Raw genomic sequence first — 24,107 nt, 5'->3', positions numbered from 1 at the left:
CACTAATCAATGTGAAATAGGAATGGTAGATATTCATTTTTAAAGTCATTCACGGATCGAATGCGACAAACCAATGATTGCCAATGATGTACCACAGTCGTTTAATTTTGTCAATATTCGATTTTGTAGGAAATATCTTTCCTGATTTAAAATCTACTATCAGTTATTGTGTGGGATTATTGACACAACTGTAAAAAAAAAGGGAATAGAATACATACTCGTATATTTAGAGTTGATTCTGTTGTTGAAAATTGAAAATATATCGAAACACCATGTTAAATACTATATTCGTAGAACGCCGCTGTCCCTTTGATGTCGACTGTATCGGGCAGACGTATTTGAATTTACATAATAAATTATTCAATTATTCCATAAATACTTTAATTCGATAACAATCAACAGATTTCCCTATTCCAAATTTGGAATAACTTATTACTAAGTATTTAATACATATAATAATAATATCATAGGTACATAATATTAATAATATCATAGAAAAAACTTGTGCAATGTGCATAATCTACCTACCTAACTATCCTAAGTGATTAGGCATCATTTGAAGACAACAAGAGTACCGTACTTATGTGCGCAGCTTCCGAGTAAATTAATATAAATCTATTCTTTAATATAAAACTTGACTGACAGCAGCAAAGTAGCTTTGACAACGTCCGCCATATAACTTGCAGCACTTGCAGCAATCACTTAACTCATCAGGGTTAGTGGGCTGTCATCTGTCAAATTCCATATACATTTCGTTGGTGCAAGTGATCCTTAGTGGTCGACAGACGACGACCTTTTTGGTGGTCCTTGGCCTCAAAAGGTTCATGCTGTATAGGTGGGTTCACTGGGTTGGCATGTTCAATTGTTCATATTTATACATTTTCGCGAGAAAAGATACAAAACTTTCTTTTCTAAAATAGGCAAATTTAATGTTTTGCCTACTCAGAATAATAAAATTTTCTACTTTGTTACCATATTTCAAACACTTTGTACAGCGGTTACAAAGTGGAAACAATGCAACACATTTTGGGACTTTTTCTCTTATTTTTGTCCTAGATCGAAAGGACTCTGATTCTGAGTAGGAAATAAAATTTGCCTACATTGGAAAAAATATTTTTCGTAAATCTTCTCGCATTTGAGGGGTGGTGTTTAGTTGTGAGGCGGGGTTTGTATGGGCAGGTCGAGCTTGCCCCTCGGCGCGGTGCCGCGCCTGGAGAAGCCGAGCGCGGCGCGCAGCACGGCGACGCCAGCCTCGAGCGTGCGGTCGCGGTCGGCGCCGCTGCCGAGCGCCGGGTTGATCTCCACGAGGTCCACGGCGCGCAGCCGACCCGTTGCGTGGATCAGCTCCATCAGTGTGATGCCCTCCCGGAGCGTCAGGCCGCCGCGCACTGAAAATTATTTTTGACATGTAGGTAGGTAGGTCGTAAAATATTGAATAAGGTACATTGCATTCCGACTGAGCTGGGGGACAATTTCAACTAATCGTTCTTTTTTCATGTTTACAATTTTTGCATTATGTGTATGGCGTTCAGTGGATACACATGGAACACAAGCTAGTAGTGTGAAACAAGGAAAAAATCCTGTCCAAATATCCCCTCCCTCCCCCTTACTTAGTAAAATCATAGGTCTGTTTATAAAAAGTTCATAAAAAAACTATACGTACTTAGCGTTTAGGTTTCGTTTACGCACTAAACAAACTAATCGATTGGCAGGCTAACTAGTGTGTGTGTGGATTGAGTGAGCACCTTCCGAAAATAAAGAAAAATATGCTGATCATTTAGTAAAAGTTCTAAAACAATTGTAAAACGAATCTCTGAATTTGTAAAAAGATAAATCAAAAGATACAGCCATTAACATGTGCTCACTCAGTTCTCACAAACTACCAACGAAAACAGTGAATATATTCATTTAACATATAATATTTATATACTAACATTTAGTAAAAAATAAGCCAACCTACCTCTATAAATTCCTTAATTATCCTGACGTCGATAAAAATTACACAATACACATCATCACTAGGCCAAGAACATAACCTAAAAACAGTTTGCAGATGGAGAATTAATATGGTATTAGTTTAATATAAACTATTATCAAAATTGAACGAAACTCCCCAATCTCAATATGACAATGGGTAGGTGGGGAAAATCAGGAGCCGACATAGTGTGGTCACCCTACTTGATACATTTGTATGAGAAAAGTTATGTCTGAATATCTTTAAAACCAGACAACGAATATAAAATATTAGATGGTGGATATTTAGTAAAAATTTTTACTAAATGTTGAAGTACTTTCGAGTATCTTAGGTGCTACAAATCGTAAGATATTTACATTTTTAACTTTCTCAAAACGTGTGGACTGAGTGAGCACTTACAAAAATTTATTATAAAAAAACCTGACACGTTAGTGGTTCGTTTTGTATTTTACAAATTCCCATTTCACTTTTACTAAACTATACACATTGTCTCTAAATCTTATGTTTTACATCAAAATTCGGCTTTTCAAAAGTGTGAGGATTGAGTGAGCATAATGAAACTATTTGTAAAAAATTAAATACGTCACTAGGTGATCTAATATTTATAGAGGTAGGTTGGCCTATTTTTTACTAAATGTTAGTATATAAATATTATATGTTAAATGAATATATTCACTGTTTTCGTTGGTAGTTTGTGAGAACTGAGTGAGCACATGTTAATGGCTGTATCTTTTGATTTATCTTTTTACAAATTCAGAGATTCGTTTTACAATTGTTTTAGAAGTTTTACTAAATGATCAGCATATTTTTTTTTATTTTCGGAAGGTGCTCACTCAATCCACACACACACGGCTAACTAAAAGATTCTGTCGGATCAGCGTAGGTACAAAGAAACATAGAACGTCCGAGGCCCTTGTAATTCCACTAGCTGCGGTGTCCGGCCCCTAAATGATGTACTGTCGGCAACTCGGCAACGAACATAACGAAGCGGTCAAAGTGTTCAACACCACAGAACACGCTTTACTGCTAGAGGCGGACACCGCGGAAACTATACACGGGGTAGCTCGAGCACACTGAAAGCTTTTAACTTTTCTTTACTGACATGTAAACGTTTGTGGAATTCGCTTAGATTCAGAAGTAGAGAAACATCCTATCCTCTCGTAGAGAAACATCTTATTTTTTTACTTCATTAAAATAGTACATTTCGATACAAGTGCGAAAAAGAGGAAGTACGAAACGAGTGGCGATAAATTAAAACACGACCGAAGGGAGTGTTTTAAATCGACACGAGTTACGAATTTCGACTGAAAAACGTCGTACGATACACGTGCGAAAAGGAAATTCGTAACTCGTGTCGATTTAAAACACTCCCTTCGGTCATGTTTTAATTTATCGCCACTCGTTTCGAACTTCCTTTTTTACGCACTTGTATCGTAATGTACTATTTTATGACAACGATGATGATAATACCATTAGATATAGGGAGTAGTCTAAATCCTTATTTATAGAATCCAAAAAGTGACACGCAAAAAGCAAATTAAACGTTAATTTATGAGTGCCAGTTTTACCAAGATCACAAAACGAATATTTTTGGGTGGAATTTACTTAAGCTCATGCTTATTTGGCCTCAGACATGCGTGGTTAAAATGTGCCGTGTTACACCGTGTATAACACAATTTTATAGATACTTGTAACCCCTGACTGTACTTACGTGAAAAGGTTTATTTGTCCCTCACTTATGACCTGGAAAATTGATTCTGTAACCGTTCAAAATTTACAACGAAGTTACATTTATTTTTTGACTGAATTTGCCGGAATAATAATGTGGAGCTGTAAGTGTAATTTGAGCTGGTGCTTGGGGACTAGCGACAATTTGGTGAAAATGTGAGCCTTTGTGGGCTGACATATACAATAATTGAGTTATTCTGAATCGATTCCGTCACGCAAAACAATGGGTTCCAAGTTCCAATACTACGTATTTTGAGTAAGTGCATACTATTACGCTTATTGCTATCATAAATAAGTGCGTTTAATCCGTCGGATTTACTGGTAGGTGCTTAAGTTGGTGGGAAATTGAAAGTTCTGCATGTCATTTACTTATGATTTATTGGAAAAAGGTTAATTAAGTAATATTTGACCACAATCAGTGCCGATTCTGTCGATGCAGTCTTAGATGGAGGAGCAAGCTTAGAAAGATATCAAGTAATTACCTATTTTAGATTTAAATCGGCTTGGGTTACCTGCAATTATGAGAACATAACGACTGCTAGAATTACGAGTACCAACAAATAAAATAACCATAGCGGGTAACAACACTCTTTTGGCGTCGGGTATTAAAAATTACGTTAGGTATATGTATTCGTTGCGCCTATGATCCCCTGTACGGCTTTTATCACTTTAATTACGCATGCACTCACTTAACCTATCAAATATGTAAGCATAATCCAGCGCCCAGGAATAATACACGTTTGCTAACTATAGGATTACTTACTAGTTGCGGAATAGATGAAATATTTAGGAAAGAACATTAGAGAAGGTATACAAAGTTCAAGACTTAATTAACTTATTCTGTAGTTATCTAGGTCCTAGGTTAATTATTTTCTATCTCTTTTTATTTTTCAAGTGTCAGTGTTAATACTATACTCGTATTCGCTAACGTCAGTATCTTCCTTTACATGCAAAATTCCAGTCTAGGAATGAACCCTACGTATGGAATAAGTACTACATTATTTGTGTTGAATCCCATAATTTCGCAGGCCCGGATTACCTATTTGAGTTCTAGAGGCCCGGGTGTTGTAGAATTTGTAAAAACATTTTACGACGCCGCAGGGCACAATAATTAAATTAATCGACTTTGATTATATGAGTCTTTACAGAAACGAGTCGGGGCAAAAATAATCTTAAAATATAAATTGGCTGCCATTTTAATGGAAATGAAAATAACGGGGCTTTGTTTTCACGAGAAGTTTATGAAAAGATTTAAAATTAATGAAGGAATAAATTGAACCACAAAAATGGTGGATAAAATGTGATTTTTCAGTGGTGGCTCGATAATTGAACCTTGGGTTTGACGAAATTCATCAATAAACACTGTAATACAATGTCTACTTTTTATTAAAAATATCATCATACGACCAAACCGCCATACAAAGAATATGTTATGTGTAGGTACAGTATTATATATTTAAATAAAACGAGACAGTAGGTAATTTGGTACTAGATAGTCAAGTAGTTTTAGTATAAGTTCATATATTATATTATAATGTACATAAGTATGGTCATATACAATGGAGGACTGTTTTATTAGGAGAATGCCATATTCATCTTCGACATGAATCACATCATGAATCCCTCTCTATGCTAAAGGATTGCACAAAAAAGTCTTTATAGCTACCAAAAATAGTCGAAATTACTTGGTATGTTTACCATTTTATGATGGGCATCAACATCAATAGAGCTAAAATTTGTAAAATGATGCCCTAAATACTTAACAGACGAGATACGAGATTTTATGAGACTATTGAGAAAACTTTTAGAATGCCAAATGAAGGTTTTTACGACTCTCTAGTTTATTATGTCATTATTTTATGTCTCATTTCTAAGTGAAACAAACCTCTTTCTTATTTGACTGGGTCCACACAATCGTAATTTCGGTGACAAGAATATTATCAAGCGGGTTTTGCTCCCGTAGACCGAAAGAATCCATAGGAAGACCGTAATAAACGTAAACCTTATTTGAGTTCTTTCAAGAGCAGTGTCAAAGTCAGATTTATTTTTGTACGTTTCTGGGACCCAATAGCTAGCAGGTTTGATTGATTTGATTTGATTCTCTAGGGAAATTGGACTGATTGATTCCGTACAAAAATATGCATTGTTTAATTATATTTTTTCCTCGTTTGTGTGTAAGGCTAGCTAGTAGATAAAATAAGAGGAAAAAATTCTGGTAGATAGACGAGGCTAACGCATAACCACTCTACCAGGATGCCAGGGTGTGCTACGCGTTACGAGCGTAACATGGAGAAATGCGTATGTAGCGAAAACGCATACGAATAAGACACCCGACTATCGGGTCACCGCTACTATCATGTGCCAAGAATATGAGTTAGTTTCATTTCACATGCTATCTTAATTTTCAATGAAATTAGTTTGCCTTTAGGTAGCAAGGGAACGTAAAATATATCTTTACATTTCTCCCTACTGGGTAATTTTGTGACTGATCGCCAGTTGAATACTCTTTTGGCAACACGAAGTATAAAAATTTACTGTTAAGTATAATTGATTATTGGGTTGGCTATGCCATCATAAACGCTGCGTTGCATTGACGTCATTCGGCTCAATTCAATATAAGAAAGTAAGCTTCCCTATAGACTAATACCTAAATTAAAACCTATCCAGATCGGATTGGACTGCCGTCAGAATAACGTGTATTTAGACTAAGTTAAAGAAATCGTTTTTTAAAAACCAAATTCTGAACCACCCCTTATGGAGTCACACCTCGGGCAATGGCGATCAAATATATGAAAGTCCTGCGTTTCTACGCACACAGTCAAAACTCTTGTAGGTGAACGCGTGTCATGCTTGTAGGAGTGAGATATGGTAGGTCGACTGGTCGTGTTTTTGACAGGCGGTAACTACAAGAGCGGGCGGGCGGCACTTTCAGCGGGGAGCGGGAGTGGCTGTACTGTACGATAGTAATTACTTTTTATTAAGTATACTGTGACGGACGGAGTCGTGAGGTTACCTGGAGTGCCGGTGCTGGGCGCTTCGAGCGCGTCCAGCGCGTCGATGTCGAAGCTGACGTGGATGGGCCGCTTCTGCTCCGGGTCCAACACTTGAAGCACGTGCTGTATGGAGTTCACTATTCCGTGCCTGGAATAACAATCAAATTATTATAATATATGTATGTATAATCAGATATTGTTCATGTATTTCATTTAAATGAATGAAGTTTCCATATAATCACAGAATATATAGCCTCTTGACCGTCCTACGATAGCATAGTATCCAAAAGAAATATGCAGCAGACCGTCCCGGATACCTATTCTACTATCCCAAGGAGGGTATGCAGAAACAGTTGATTAAAGTGGCATCTAGCGAAATATTGCGGCATAAAAGTACAGAGGCCTTTGATGTTCGCAAAATGCCGCCATTCTAAATTCTTACCTACATTAACAAACGGACCGCACGCGAGCAGGCGACATTGAATTCTATTGCGCCGCGCGAAGGTCGTCACCACTGAATGGGCCGCTTACTCGCGGCCGCCGGCATGTACTAACGCGACGATAGAATGGCGGAGTGAGCCGCCCCTGATATAATGTACCACTTGGAAAATACAATTCTGAATTTTTAATTCTGGTTGACGCAACCGCAACGGATTTTGGTCGTGGTGGCCGTCGAGTTACGGAAAATCGCCCGAACACAATACAATACAATGACAATCGGTTATGGCAGGAAGTAGAACCGCATTTTTTGTGGATTCCGACGAGCAAAAGGCCGATTTTTGAATTTAGAACTCTCGATTTCGCCAATTTAAAAAACTGGAAAACGGCGAGCATTTCGCCGATTTTAAAAACGAGCGTTATTTAGAGCTAGGAATCTAGTGCTATTGAATTGAACATTAGTTTTCTGTTCTAGGTATTATTATATTATAATAAATTAAAAATCCCTAGAAAAGACTACAATTTTCTTCATTCAATTCAATAAAGGTTCTTATGTACCTAAGTAAGTACCTAAGACATATCTACAGGCAAAGTGTCCGCTTACCGCCATGTACTAAGTGTATTTGTCAACGTTGTGGTGTTTAAATGTACTCGTACCTGCTGTTATGTACCGCTCCGACTTACTTGTCAATATCTTCCATTGCAAATGTGGGAACGTTGTATTTTTCTATCGCTAACCTCTCGTAGCTGTCCACGGAACGTAGGCCGATGTAGCCGAGGCGTTTGATTGAAAATCTGGAATACGAGTAAATGTTTATTTGTTTAGAGTAAAATATTTGTAAAAATCGTGCATAAATTTAAATCATACTTGTACGGCTAGGCACAAACTTGAAATCAAGAACGCTTACATAGAGCTTACATGCCCTTTACTTATTAATTACATGAGATTATCTTATTACGATACGTTATCAATTTAATAGGAACCACATTGTAGCCTACCATGAGGATGAAATTTGCTCGTATCTCTATACAAATTAACAGTTAAGTGCGGCCTTATGCATATGCGTAATCAATGTGGTACCTTTTGCTTGAGAACGGCACATTTATAGCCTCTTAAATGCCAGATAAACGCCTGGCCACGGTCTTTTAAAACAACCAGAAGTGAATATGATGATTTGATTTCTCTAGCTTGTATTATGTAAGGTAAAATAAAAAGTTTCGCAGAATATTTTAAGGCAAGGTTTGAGGAGATTTCACTGTGTTGGTTCTGCAAACTAGGCCTTGCGCTACACTGCGCATAATAATAAGTGCCTTTTCAGCTTCTGTCTCTCATATAAAAGCAACTTTTATTTCAGTAGGTAATTTATTTTATATACATATTTATTTAATTATTTAACTCGATATTAATGTTATGATATGAGTAGATTAAAAATGAGTACCGAAGGTATATTATATTAGATAGGATTATATATTTATTTTTATCAAGCAGAAACGTTTGCTAACGATTCTAAACATTTTTATATTAAAGGAAAAAATGGAAAAATTTACGCTTCCGGCGGGACTTGAACCCGCATCATTTGCAATCCGTGCAAGGCTCTTAACCAATTGAGCTACGGAAGCCACGCCGGACATCGCAAATCTTTCCATGCCTTTCCTTATGTACACACGTCTTGGGGTGACGTCCGGCGTGGCTTCCGTAGCTCAATTGGTTAAGAGCCTTGCACGGATTGCAAATGATGCGGGTTCAAGTCCCGCCGGAAGCGTAAATTTTTCCATTTTTTCCTTTAATATAAAAAAGGATTATATATTATCTCTATCCTATGTTTTCTCAGTAAGCTTTCGAGTTTAGTAACCATAAATTTCAGGTAACCAGTCTATCTGTAAGACTACAACTACAATAGGTAAATGTTGCCAAGAACATATATCTAAGTAAGTAAGTAAGTAGGTATATTCTGTCTAAATAGGTACAGTGTCTATTTACTATGAATGGTTTCAGGCTTTTTAACCCCCGACGCAAAAACGACGGGGTGTTATAAGTTTGATGTGTCTGTCTGTCTATGTGTGCGTCATCGTAGCTACCGAACGGATGAATCGATTTAGATTTAGTATTTTATTAAAGCGGAATTAGTCGGGAGTGTTCTTAGCCATGTTTCATGAAAATCGGTCCACTATGTGTTTCGGGTTTTTTCAAAATTCTAATTTTGTGGTTATTTATTTCAGAAAGTATCACATAGTTTTGTTATTCTTGTTTACTGGCAAATTTGGTTTGCCAGACTGTAAGCGTACAACTTTTAATGGCTGTTACTGTTTTAAATAATTCAAGACTTCTCTCAGCGTATAACTTTTTTCAAACCGTAGTCGGGTTTTTGTAATTGGTAAAAAAGTTATGTAACACGAACCTAGCCGCGTCGTACAATCAAAGTTACACTCATTTTTACAACCACTTTTTGAAATAATTTTAACTAGATATACAAAAATACTTCTTCAAGCTCTGTTATATTTAGGTGAAAAGTCGATCTTAGCAAGGGGAACTAAAAGTAGCAGACTACGTAGAAAAGTGTCAAATCGTTCATGCCCCGCATTAGCGTAGGAATAGGGCTGCCATCCGTCCGGGTTTCCCCGGATTTGTCCTAGTTTGGAGGCCGTCCGGGGGCCGTCCGGGCGGGGTGTCAAGAAGTGTCCGGGGAAAACCCGGACACTTTTCATGTCAATACTTAAATCATTTTTTCGGACTCGTCCGGGGAAAAAATGGGATTTACGCCAAATGTCCGGGTTTTTTAAATCTTGGTCCGGATTTGGCGAAATTCGAGATGGCAGCCCTACGTAGGAATCATAGTATTTCCTCTCTTTTATAACAATCTGCCGTATTATTGCAACAGATAAACTGTGGTTGTCAAAATACTATAACGAGTAGGATTTTTTTTATAATTCTTCTGTCTGAGATGACCCTAACAGGGCTAATGATAAACCTTTAGTGCGTTTTCACATTATCCGATCCGATACCGGCGATACAGGCGCCATCTTGGATTTTTTCTATTGAAATCCTTCTGACTTCCGATATCGGATCGGATAATGTGAAAACGGACTAATGAGATTATGTCGGTATAGGTAAATATGTCAGATTTTAATTATTACTTGGGCACTTGCCAGTCCATCGTAGGGAGATAAGGCCAGTAGTCAGATAGTTCCTTGACCAGGAGAGCTACTGGCATGCCATGGACGGACCCTGAGCCTGACGTCTTGTTGGTGTTCAGGTCGGCATGCGCGTCCACCCATATTAGAATCATATCCTCGTTTACATTGTAGTGGCCATCCACCGTACCTGCAAAAACATTAGTAGATTAGATGATGTATGGGAATTAAAGAAATAAGTATGGTCGCGGGTGCCATGAGACCCATAAGTCGCAAATAAGAATAAACTAATTCGATTATTCCACCTTATAAATGGAGTGGTAAAATGATGTTTTTTTTAAGGATTGACAATCTTCATACTTAAAATCGTACCTCATTTTTTTAGCGCCACCTATTAAATACTATCATAACTACCTACTTACATTGATAATACCTACAAATTTCTTTTTTTTTTCAAAATATGTAGGTATTGACGTGATATCATGGCATGATATTAAAATAAAGAAAAATGTGATTTGTTCTTATAAAAAATAAAAACATGTACTTAAAAAATTTGGGGAAAATATCATTTTTGCCACTTCCAGCCCGGCTTCATCATGCTTCCATTTTTAGGGTTCCGTAGTCAACTAGGAACCCTTATAGTTTCGCCATGTCTGTCTGTCCGTCCGTCCGTCCGTCCGTCCGTCCGTCCGTCCGTCCGCGGATAATCTCAGTAACCGTAAGTACTAGAAAGCCGAAATTTGGTACCAATATGTATATCAATCACACCAACAAAGTGCAAAAATAAAAAATGGAAAAAAATGTTTTATTAGGGTACCCCCCCTACATGTAAAGTGGGGGCTGATATTTTTTTTCAATCCAACCACAACGTGTGATATATTGTTGGATAGGTATTAAAAAATGAATAAGGGTTTACTAAGATTGTTTTTTGATAATATTAATATTTTCGGAAATAATCGCTCCTAAAGGAAAAAAAAGTGCGTCCCCCCCCTCTAACTTTTGAACCATATGTTTAAAAAATATGAAAAAAATCACAAAAGTAGAACTTTATAAATACTTTCTAGGAAAATTGTTTTGAACTTGATAGGTTCAGTAGTTTTTGAGAAAAATACGGAAAACTACGGAACCCTACACTGAGCGTGGCCCGACACGCTCTTGGCCGGTTTTTTATCATTTATCTACATGGATAAAGCATTTGACACGTTCTGCCGGCGTATCATGCTTCTAATTTTATCACTTATCCACGTGGATAAGACGTCTGTCACGCTTTAGCAAGTATGTCAGTGTGAGAGTGACAGATGTCTTATCCACGTGGATTAGTGATAAAATTGGAAGCATGGTACGCCGGCTGGCAAGTATGTCAGTGTGAGAGTGACAGATGTCTTATCAACGTGGATAAGTGATAAAATTAGAAGCCTAATACGCCGGCAGGCTGCGAAACAGCGCCATCTAGTTTTATCCCTAAAAGTCATACATTTCAGGTGTACACTTTTTTGTATGGGCTTTGTCAGTCCCGGTATATATCGTCGTTGGGTAAAACTTACCGACTCCAATGGAATGATCGCCACCAATCGTGACCGCTATCCTCCCATCCCGAAGCACCTGCGAGACCTTCTCAGAGAGCCGCTTGTTGCATACCGACACCAACGCGAGGTCGGACATGTTTTCTACACTGGGCACTGTTTGGCGCGTTTCTTGGCACGGGTGGGTGTCTACGTCACCGTAGTCTTTGACATCCAGACCATCTGGGGATAATAAATATTGTGTATTGAATGTCCTATATTGTCAATTATTAACAATTAAATGATCTTTACGCACAGGGACCTCAAGTCCCATAGAGAAAGGTAATTTATCGTATCATTTAAGACGCTATAGGAGCGAAAATGCTAAAATGTTCAGCTATGCTAATAATGCTAGAATGAATTTCAGTTAATTATACTAGTGTCATTAACTAATTTTATAAAAAAAAATGTAAATTCAGAACAACTCAGTTAAAAGATATTGCGAAAAAAATCTTTAAGATAGAGTTCCACTCTCGACTGTTTCCTCCTTCAGAACTTAATCAATCGTAACGAAATTTCAGAATCTGAATAACAATGAAATAATCTGTGTCGGATTGTTTAGTTTTTTTTGGCTAATTATTACCAATTTTGAATAATATACACCTTTTATTTCGCCGTAATCAATAAGTCCGTTTTTGTATCTTCTATACCTTATAATATAATCCTGTATAGGTATTCTATAAGTCTTAAATAAATAATTTAGTAATTAATGCAAAGTAATAAGTTTACAATGCAAAGTTAGTTCCTATTTACTATTTCAATTCCTGTATTCTAGTTAAATACACATAGTAACAAAAGCAAAAGCTGAGTTCGGCTTTAGAGCATGTTTCGCCATACATTGGTCTAACTTCTCTAACATTTGTAACTTGTTTGATAAAACGCTAAAAGCTTGGCAGCGCTTTGCGATCGAACTTTCAAGCCCCCGTGCTCAAAAGTTTTAACAATTTATTTTGCAAATGGAAACGAAATTCAACCGATTTTATTCACTAAGCACTAATAAGGAGGAAGTATACAAGTATACATACCGATTTCTTTAAGTTTGTCAAGCAAACCAGCGTATCTCATTGCCGCTGGGGCAACGCTCACGCCATACTTCTTCTGGCCCTTCTCGAAGGGAACCCCGATGACGCCCACCTTCTTTACAGGCTTCATCTGGCTCATATTGCGGACCAAAACTCTAATCAAATTCATCACGGTTACTTTCTTAAAATAATCCAACGCGACACTAGCCTCTGGTGGGACATGTCAACTGACGAGAGAATATCGACTAGACGTTATCTCACGAGAGGGCAAAGTTGAACATATTTTGTTTAAATAATTTAATGATGTAACGTTAATGTAACGATGTGTTTTATAAATAAATAGGTAGTGATAATTCAATGGTGTTTATATTATTTGTTACATAACTCATCATCATCCTCCTTGCGTTATCCCGGCATTTTGCCACGGCTCATGGGAGCCTGGGGTCAGCTTTGACAATAAATCCCAAGATTTGGCGTAGGCACTAGTTTTTACGAAAGCGACTGCCATCTGACCTTCCAACCCGAAGGGTAAACTAGACCTTATTGAAATTAGTCCGGTTTCCTCACGATGCTTTCCTTCACCGAAAAGCGACTGGCAAATATCAAATTACATTTCGCACATAAATTCCGAAAAACTCATTGGTGCGAGCCGGAGTTCGAACCCGCGACCTCCGGAACGAAAGTCGCACGTACTTACCGCTAGGCTACCAGCGCTTCCACACATCATTTTACAAAACTCAAAGCATAAACTATTTACACAAAACCTACAATAAGTAAATTTCCAATACTTTCAACTAAATTAAATTACTTTACTCTTGTATCCAAAATAAATAAAAAAAACCATGAAATTAATTAATTTTAATTTACAAATAAAAAAATGAGATTAGGTGCTGCCTGGTATACACTTACTCGTACCTGTGTGTTTGTAAAATTATTAGCAATTGCGAGCCTTGTCCGAGGAGTTAGTCGCGCTCGCGGCTAAAACGTGCGCGTTATGAAGTCTTGCGATACTAAACTCTAACAAGTATGTATTGGCAAAGAGAACGGATACAGAGGATTACTAAGTGAATTATTTAGTCACAGTGCATTAATCGTAACTGCCACCCAGTCTGCCACTTCTCAACTCTGGGTAAAACCTTTTGACAGTTATACCTTTACCTGATAATTATGGCATCATATTTTTTATTTTGACGTTTCCGACGTAGGTAAGCTCAGTAAGCTGTTTTAGACTTTATACACGATGATTTTTATTCCGTGAACAGGAGTGGAAAAATATTAAAGTTTAGCCCAAATTAAACTTATTCGGCGAGGTCTCGCGTTATTTCTTCACTGTTTAATTAATTAAAAGTGAAAACATAATTAAAACAAATAACCACTGAATACATGGTCACCCTACAGTATAAATAAAGTTTAACTACGATACGTCAAGTGTCATCAGTATGGCGGGAAATTTGACGGATCTTATGTCAATAAATACTTCTATGTACTTGTAATCTTATCACTCTTATTAGTGCTGCACTGATAACGACGAAAATAATTTATAGGTGATTACCATAAAGTGCATTACTTACCTAAACTTTTATTTGCAAGCTACTTCTTGTACAAGTTCAATGTTGAACAAGTAAAACGATAAACGATTAGTTTTTAAACCGTACAATTTAATTAATAAATAAAAAACAATAAAAGCAACTGCGTACCTGACCAACTAAAACATAAAAAAAAAAATTTTAAACATAATTTAACAAGTGTTCAAAATGACCACCGTGTTGTTCTTGACACAGCTCCGCTCGACGCCTGTGATTATTTTTAATTCTGCGGAGAGAATTGCTAGCCCTGCGAGCAAATCAAGCAATGATTCATTTCTTGTCTGGTCGAAACTCTTAGCTTAGATTTAGGTACTGAAAATCGTCGTACGATACACGTGCGAAAAGGACATTCACAACTCGTGTCGATTTAAAACACTCCCTTCGTTCGTGTATTAATTTATTGCTACTCGTATCGATTTTCCTCTTTTCCGCACTCGTATCTACAAGTATTTTGTTTGGGTTACAAAAAAAAACACATTATTTACTCTACTACGTTTTATTTATGTCTCTTTAACATTACAAATTTGTAGACACTTATCTATACAAAAATCTTGACAAAAGAAGTACAGATCGCTGAAATGAATGTTGATAGTAATATTAATGAAGACTACTTCAACAAGTGTCAATTGTGAAATGCCGCACAATACTAGTTGCTCTATAGAAGATAATATGATCCCCGATCCTTTACAACCCAGCAGCTCGGTACGCACGTTACAATTTTTTTTTAATCTTCTTTAGTGAGGGCAACTGAGTACGACGGCATATTTAATTGTTTATAAAGTTTGAGGATACCTGAAAAAAATGAATACAAGAAGCCATTCTGCTTTCGGTCACGCGTGTACGCTGCGACCATTTTGCGACCGTTTGTTGACCGTTTGGCGACTGTTTTTTACATGGAATATTACCGTCTTAATCCATATTTTAAAAACTTTATTGGTTTTCTAGGCATTATTTTTATTATTTCAGTATAGTATATGCACCAGAGCACTAAAACTTCACCAATCAATATACATAACACGCAAACACCGAGTAGTCAATAATATTATTACTGGTTAAACTGAGGTAAATTGATGGCGCGTTGATAAATTTAGACTTATTTTATGAAATCACTCGAGCAATTTAATTGGCCATGGTAATTAGCCCACATTATATTACAAATGCAAACAATATTTATCTTTAACAAATTCTTACGCCATTACATTTTAATGTCAAATGATTTTATTTCTTTTTTACTTTGACGTCTCTGACTTGTGCCTTATTTCGTCAAATGCGTTGCATATTCTTTGGCGGAGTTCTTGGACAGTATTTGGACTCTTGTTCGTAAACAATTCGTTTTACGTCACTCCAAAGGTAAAAATCCAATGGAGTGAGATCTGGACTGCGTGGAGGCCATGCGATGGGACCGCCGCGGCCGATCCACCGCCCAGGGAATTCCGCGTTCAGGTAGTCGCGAACCCTATGTTCGAAATGTGCAGGGGCACCATCATGCTGGAAATGCAGGTTGTTCAAATTCCGCAGGGGCACTTCGTCCAACAGTTCTGTCACCATATGCCTTAGCAAATTTAGGTAGTTTCCTCCATTTAATCTCTCTTCTATGAATATGGGTCCAATTAATGTCTCATTAATTATCCCTGCCCACACATTTACCGAGAAACGCACTTGAAACGCGTTGGATTTTCGGCAGCCCAAAAGTGTTCATTATGGACATTAAATTGACCGACACGCGTGAAGGTCGATTCATCCGACCACAAGATATTGGTTTCGATGTTTCTCTCGAACCACTGACAGAAAGCAACCCTCCCTTCAAAATCTGTTGGTAGAATATCTTGCACAGGTCGAAAATGAAAGGGATGTAAATCGGACGAGTTAAGCAGCCGCCACACGAAGGATTGACTCACTCGAAATCTTCTTGCTGCTTGCCTAGTGCTCCTTCGAGGATCCCGAGCAAAGAATCTTAAGATTCGTCGATCCAGATCGTTAGGATGACGATGAGGTCGTCCGGGTGCTTGAGCATGTTGCGGCTCTGTAAACTGTCCGAAGTCACGTAGGTTTTGGTGCATGCGGTTTATCAAATTGTGTCTGGGAATCGGGACGTTTGGATGAAGTTCGTGGAATAACTGTTGGGTTCGTCTTGTGCTGTTTGTTTGTATCGACAAACGTATAATATATAACTTATCATTATGTATCTTATACGGGTACTAATCTTTGGTATTAGTATTGGTATCAGCAGATCTGTAATACCTAATCAATTAAGTTTGTCAACGCTATACTATTTTATATCGGTGTAATATCATTACATTACCTATACAATAAGTTGCGGTGACTGGAAATTATTACTATTTCATTTTAACCGACGAAGGTTTATCTCAACATTTCAAGTTAAGAAAATTTAGATTTTTTGTCGATCAGCAGTAACGTACTAAGCATTATTTTCAAATGTTTGTATAGCGGCGTGTTTCTTGTACCGGATAGAAAATTGATGCTTATCGGCCGGCATTATACATTTAATTTACTTCGCAAGTTTCACAACTCACCACCTCAGTCAATTCCTAAGTTGAAGACTTGCCGATCGGGCGAAAATGCTGATTTTCGCTAAGCTATAAGATTTCCTTTTACAGTGAGGCAAGCGGATGAAGAAGTTCTTACATTAAGAGATTCAATAATGTAGGTTTATTTGAAAATTGTTTTATAACAGAACTCTGAAACTCATTATTAAGTTGCTCATCATAAACTTACATTGTTCTGCGTGCTGATGTTTACGCTTGCATACTAGGTAACAACATTAAATTAAGACCACTACTGTGCTAGGTAGGTAGCAAAGAGGATCGAGTATTATAGAGAATGACTGTCAAAGTAAAATGTGGAATCACAGTGCATAGACTGCCATCTCTCGACACAAGCTTAAAACTTATGAACCTCAGTTTTGACAATTTGGCCTATATTCTTAGCTTGATATGTTTTAAAATGTCAAATATTAATATTAGCGCCATCTAGCCGAGCGTACCCCAAAGGTGTATCGCCATCTAGCTCACCGTACCTTTTTCTGTATGGTTTTGGGGTACGTTTTTTTCTTAGACTTTATCGGTCTTTACGAAGTTATATAGGTCTTTGGTAGGTAGGTACCGTTTGTATGTGGTAGTCAGCAGGTCGCCCGGACGGAATGCGGCGACCAATCCCCATATACAGAAGCGGCATCATAACCCACAGCAGCCATTTAAGCATTCACTATAAGCTTAAATAAGCAACATATAAGACAAAATGCGTTTTATTGTTTTCGTGTTCACAAAAATACATGGCTGTACTTAATGTTAATTTATTTACGATTTAATTTAACACTCGGATACATCAATAACGCGACAGCGCTCGTTATTACCGGCGGGCTCCGTCCGCGCTCAGTAATTAGCTCCAGTAACCACGAATGTTAATTTCCGTCCAATTATCGGTTACCGGTGCTCAGCAATATAACAATGTTCGCTCGCATTAAGCACATCTAATTATATTATACCCAATCATTATCAATCAAAGCAAAAGCCGTGATAATTAGTTTATTATTATATTATTAATTATCAACAGTGTAATAATGTATAAGACGACGGCGGCACTGCCTTTACAATTGTTAAGAGCTCGAGGCTGAGGTTTCTTCGCTTTTGGGGTAAATTTGTATTGAGGTTTATTTGTCGCGTCCTGGTTATTCCTTATCCAAGAATGATATTCCATTACGACGGTGAAAATGTTGTATCTTACGTTTGTGTTTGGAATAAGCAATGCGCCGCAAGGTGCTCCCGCTACAGCCACTACCTTATTGCCCATTAGAACAGGCCCACCTTCTCCAAATTGATTTTCGTACGTGGGCTCACCAGATTCTACTCCGCATACACAGTAGTACCACAGAGGATTCACGCACGTCTTCTGTACATAGGCCTGTTGTTGCAGCACTATAACGCCGGTGTCGGCCTCACCGAACCCAATTACGGTGAACTTCTGTTTTTTTAATTGTAATGGACCAAAATCTCCGAGCACGGCTGCATTTGTGAAGAACTGCAATTTACTTTGAGCGACGTAAATGAGAGCAATGTTACTATTCATTGTTGTCTCACCTGGCTGCGTTTGACTTACGAAGCAGGCAAAACTCTTGTGTAGCCTTGTGTGTGAAATTTGTAATAGGTTTTTACCGATGATATCATCGCCCAGTACTGCAGACATTGCCACGGCGGTGGGTTTTATAGCCAGGCAACTACCGGCAGTAACGATTGTTTGATCTGTTATACTAAATCCAGTACAAATGTATTCATTTCTAGAATCTAATACTGCCACTACATACGGATACTCTTCTGCCAATTTTTCTATTTCTTTCCAATCTCTAAAAGTTGAAGTGTGCGAGTAAGTTACAGTCCAAAAAGACACTATCATTCCAATTCGGATAAAAATTTGCCAAGTAAAAATCATAGAAAGGCAGGCACACCCCACATGCTAAAGGACATGTGTCATTAATTTCTTATTGTTAACGTTGACATTGACACATGACAGTAAGGTTCAGTAAGTCACCAGTGTTTGTATTTATTATGATAAAAAGTTTTTAGTATGATAAGTTCTGTTCGGTTCAGCAAGAGAATAGTCGTGAAATGTATGGAGTCCAATACATTCCACGACTCTTCACTTCGTACAGTCAGCAACCAAGATTTACAAGGGGCAAAGTTGTTGTTTAACCGCACGTCCAATTGATACCCGAGCAAGCGAAAGATTCCAACATTGAACCGCGAGCGTAGCGAGTGGTTCATAAAATGGAATCTTGAGCGTTGCGAGGGTTTCAAGGCACGTAGGTTAAACAAACTTTGCCACCGAGTGAAATACAACATTTTTCGTGACACCAACAAGCCTGCGCAGGCTGCGCAAGATATCAAGTTAAAATTTGTATGAAATTACTTTGCACTCTTGTGGATAAAATGCAATTTTGCTATCCGTTTTCGAATAGCAAAATTGATCTTTACCGACTGGTGTGGTGAAAAAAAATATATATATACACGACCTTAACCCTTAATTGAAGTAAGTAATACTATAGGTATACTCTTTCACCTTCTTTTTTAACCGCCGCACCCAAATCTCAAGGAAGGTGGTTCGCAATTCGTCTGTTTTTTTTTTGTTTGTTCCACGATATCTCCGTCGTTACTGGACCGATTTTGAATATATATGCATACACATTGGTCCCATTTTTATCAGAATCCAGTTCTGATGATGGGATCCTGGAGAAATCGAGGGAACTCCTCAAATCTGAAAGGCATAGGTACATATGGTGACTTTGGTATTTTTATAAGAACAGCATGCATTTACGTCCAGAACAGTGACATTTGGTGCAGTGGACATGCTGATAAAGATCAGAACGGAACTCCTCAAATCTGAACGGCACGCTTATAATGACTTTGGTATTTTTATAAGAACAGCTTGCGTTTACTTTCAGAACAGTGACATTTGGTGAAGTGGAATTTCTGATGATGGTCAGAACGGAACTCCTCAAATCTGAACGGCTCACTTATAGTGACTTTGGTATTTTTATACGAACAGCATGCACTTACGTCCAAAACAGTGACATTTGGTGCAGTGGAACTGCTGATGAAGATCAGGGTGGCTAGCCGAATGGCACAATCGCTCACGAAACGCTCACGAAACGAAGCGCTAGTAGATATCTATCTCTATCGCGCTTGCGTATTGGCGCGACAGAGCCAGCGGCGTATCGCTTTCGTTTGGCGTCGGAGAAATGCCATTCGGCTACGAGGCCTGAACGGAACTCCTCAAATCTGAACGGCACGCTTATAGTGACTTTTTTTTACTTATAGTGATTTATGTATATTTTTATTGCTGACTAAACATTTTTTTTTAAATACTTCGTTCTGTTATACCTATTTAATGATTTTGTCTTTATACGCAGTAAGTTTTAAACACAAACTGCGTATGCACAAATGCGTTTTTTAGCAATTAGACTAAAGATCTGTGCAAGACCCAAGTACGGGGGTAGAAAAAATACTATAAACGAATATACGTGCAGGTGTTTGCTTAATGGCGTCGTCCATATCCGGCTGTTAGAAATACGTAAAATAAGCGTAAAATATTAAAAGTAAAAATGAAAGTATTAGGTTTGAATTCGGAAGAAATCAAAGCACCTACGCAGTGGGTTTCGGTTCAATCTCACAAAAGGCGATTCAAAGAGAAAAATTAGAAGTCTACATTTTGTAGATATATTTCATGGTCAATTTCTTTGATGAATTATTATTTCATACTTTGGCTTAATAACAATTTATGTTTAATTTTCTGTTCTGCTAATTACTTGGTAATCTGAAGAATGAGGAGGCACACTGACGTTTTATCCCGTCAGGCGGCGCCTGTGCAAGTGTCTTGGCATGTCTTTATCTGTGCAATAGACTAATAGGGTGGCGCCATCTGTCATAACCTTTGAGTGTGCCTCCTCATTATTTGACATTAGGCCACTTTATATCACCGCACCGCTTGTAGTCGGCAGGATGTGGAGTTTCCTCCGCGGACGTTCCAGCTGTGGACCGTGCTCTCAGTCGAAGTATTCCCGGGGGCCTACAGTATGGGCTATGAATATAAGGGGGATTTTCAAAGAGTGGGGGATTATTGAGGGATTTAAATAGATAAGGATAAGGGTTGGCAACAGGCATATAAAGTGCATGATTTACCGGTAAATCCCAGTCTTCGCCGTACCTACTTCGGGCTTTTAAAGTAGCGTTCAAAACGTGTTTTTCGCAGCGCAGATGGCGCTTGCCCTGCTGGATTAACGATTAACGGACTCGGAGAAATTTAACGGAAGTTAACTAGTCCGTTAACATTTTTTAACGTTAACTAAAAAGTTAATCCGTTAATCGAAATGTTAACTTCGTTAATTAACGATTAACGGATTAACGAGTTAATGCCCAGCTATGTCTCTAAGTTTCCAAGGGTGGTAAATACTTTGGGTAGGTGTTGGGTACTGGTACTACTGGCGCCTAAGATGGCCCAATTCTTAAACTATCCCACTATCCAATTTTCATAACTGTGTAAGTGTGAATGTTAGTATACCATAGGTATACAAAATAGCAAGTTTACATATTTAAAAACAATAAAAATAAAAATAATGACGGCCATCTTAGGCGCCGGGACCGTGCGCGACGACAACGCCACGTGACAGGTGACCATTATGGACAATATTGTCGCCGCTGTCAAGCGAGAAGTAAGTAAACATTGTGAAAAAAATTAATGAAATCTTGTGTTATTTTACTACATTAGACAATTTTGGACGATGGTGGTTATAACATTATCGCCAATAACATTAAAATTATTATTTTCAGTGAGAAAGTAACAAACTAGTGACTAAAACGGGGTTTCGTGCCATCACTCACGAAATCATTTTCCAACCCGAGACGATGAATAATTGCAAGAAATTGGTGCTAGCTGGGCATTTTATAGAGATTGAAGACATTATTCCACCATTTGTACTTATGTGCAATAAAGTATAAATAAATCATTGGCTTTTGAAATTGTTGATCAGTTCACTGCTATGCTATGTCATTTTCATAGGCTAACTGTAGGTATTATTTTATAAATATCATTTACAGGGTACAGGGTTTATTGTAAAATAAAAACAAACTCTATAATAACTTTGAATTATAATATACATTACACAATTTGTTTCATTTACTTGAATATATTGGAAGTTTACCAGATATCACATCAAATATGTAATCATCAATGCGATGAAATAAGTTCTGGATGGACTTCTTCTGCTTCTATTGCTCTCGTGATTCTTCGTCCCATTGAAACCTCGATATTTACGCATTTTCGTCAATCCGTTTCGATTTGTACACAACTCAAATGATTTAGGAACATAACTGGGATTGGCTTTTTCTACCTCCAATAAAGTTTGCACTACAAATTCACCGTAAATTCAATTCAATACTTGTATCAAATGATTACGCACTTTATGTAAAACTTCAGAGGTGAGATGACACTTTTCTTCGTACGGCAATTATCCACTTAAACGGTGGTTACGTTTCCACCACGGTCTTGGAAATAGCTAGAATTTAGTTGCTATTTTTCTTGGAGTCATTACAATTCACCACAACAAACTTTACTAGGCCCATATTAAATTTATCTCAAAAATGATATGAAAATGTTTACTGCAATATGGATTTGACAGCGTAAGTCAGCGACAACAATGTCAATTTTGGCCGTAGTGAGCGCTGTGATCGTTTTAGCTATCCCCTCCACCCGCTTTGCACCCTGCCAATAGATGCTGACGGTACGTGTTTAGGCATATATTCTGTATTGTGGCAGTGTTCTAGATCAATTATAGAAGTGTGTCAACGCTCAGCAACAGGTGCTGACTATTATGATTAAAACATAGGTTTCCACTTGAAGACGAATGTCTATTTAATAAAGCCTGTGAAGGCCTCAAGCAGCTCAACAAGTTATAAATGAATGGCAACTGGCAAGACTGGAGTATTATTTAAATTAAAAATAACAAAGAGGGCTACAGGGCCAGCTCAAGTAACATCTACTCAACGCAGATTCTGTGTGCTTTATCACTTCCATCTCGTGTACTAAGGTTAAATTTAACGTCTCAGCATGGCTTTCGTTCATTTTTAACGCACTAAAAAGGAGAAAGTTAGTTACTATTTTTTTGCTATTTATTTTTATTTATTTTAGTTATTGGCTATTTTTTTTTCTATAACGTAGTCCAATAAAATCAAGTCTTTAGTGTTCTTTACATATCCCGCACCTTTTTTGGTCTTCTCTGTTTGGCCTAAAGGTTGACTGGTAGAGAATGCCATGTAGCATTAAGTTCGCCTTTTGTAACTGTATATTTTTACTGTACAATAAAGTTTAAATAAATAAATAAAGTTATAGATTTGACTGTATTTTATTTTGTTATCTTTTCCTGTATTTTTAAATTGATTAGGGAAAGTATTTTTCAGTACAGATGGTGTTTTTTTTACGCACTAGTGCGAGAAGTGGTTCATTATTATGCCAGGTCGAAACTTCGGAGGCTCATCTGTACTGAAAAACGTCGTACGATACACGTACGAAAAGGAAATTCGTAACTCGTGTCGATTTAAAACACTCCCTTCGGTCGTGTTTTAATTTATCGCCACTCGTTTCGAACTTCCTTTTTTACGCACTTGTATCGTAATGTACTATTGTTTGAAAGTTCATCATGGACTAAATACAAATAGTACCAAGTTAAGCCAACGATTGTGATAGGCACCTGTGCAAGGGTTAATAGTACTTTTGTTAAAAATAACATTTTCATCGGCAAACTGTCAAAAGAGCTGGCAAATTAGCTTGTTAAGTATGACGCTACTTATACAAACCTATTTACAGATTTTTAAACGACTTCAAAAAAAGGAGGAGGTTCTCAATGAGGAGGCACACTCACATTTTATCCCGCCAGGCGGCGCCTGTGCAAATATCTAGGCATGTCACTGTCATTCATATGTGAGAGAGACAAAAAACATATCATCTTCTCGCTCTCACGTATGGACTAATAGGGTGGCGCCATGTTTCCGTTTCATTTGAACCTAAACTCAAATTACCCTATTACACAGTACAACATAAAGTCAAAAACACATATTCTAGCATATAAACATAAATTCAAAATAGCCTAGCCTAACATCGAAATA

General features: G+C 37.6%; 1 protein-coding gene across 2 annotated transcripts; it reads right to left on the bottom strand.

Moving 5' to 3' along the window:
• Positions 1 to 268: 268 nt before the first annotated feature.
• Positions 269 to 13,945, bottom strand: LOC125240928 (arginase, hepatic). Of its 2 annotated transcripts, XM_048149131.1 has the most exons (7): positions 13,766 to 13,945; positions 12,854 to 13,005; positions 11,811 to 12,011; positions 10,270 to 10,456; positions 7,819 to 7,929; positions 6,717 to 6,844; positions 269 to 1,388 (listed from the first exon to the last, which is right to left on the bottom strand). In XM_048149131.1, exons 2-7 carry the CDS (start codon positions 12,987 to 12,989, stop codon positions 1,150 to 1,152), a joined length of 1,002 nt encoding a protein of 333 aa, XP_048005088.1. In that variant the 5' UTR covers positions 12,990 to 13,005; positions 13,766 to 13,945; the 3' UTR covers positions 269 to 1,149. The 2 variants fall into 2 exon arrangements, with proteins under 2 accessions (XP_048005088.1, XP_048005087.1); XM_048149130.1 differs by lacking the exon at positions 13,766 to 13,945 and having other exon boundaries at positions 12,854 to 13,098.
• Positions 13,946 to 24,107: the final 10,162 nt, after the last annotated feature.

Source organism: Leguminivora glycinivorella, chromosome Z, assembly GCF_023078275.1.
Source record: "Leguminivora glycinivorella isolate SPB_JAAS2020 chromosome Z, LegGlyc_1.1, whole genome shotgun sequence".
Taxonomy (NCBI): domain Eukaryota; kingdom Metazoa; phylum Arthropoda; class Insecta; order Lepidoptera; family Tortricidae; genus Leguminivora; species Leguminivora glycinivorella.
The sequence above is the reverse complement of the archived record's forward strand: the minus strand, read 5'-3'. Positions and strand labels throughout refer to the sequence as shown.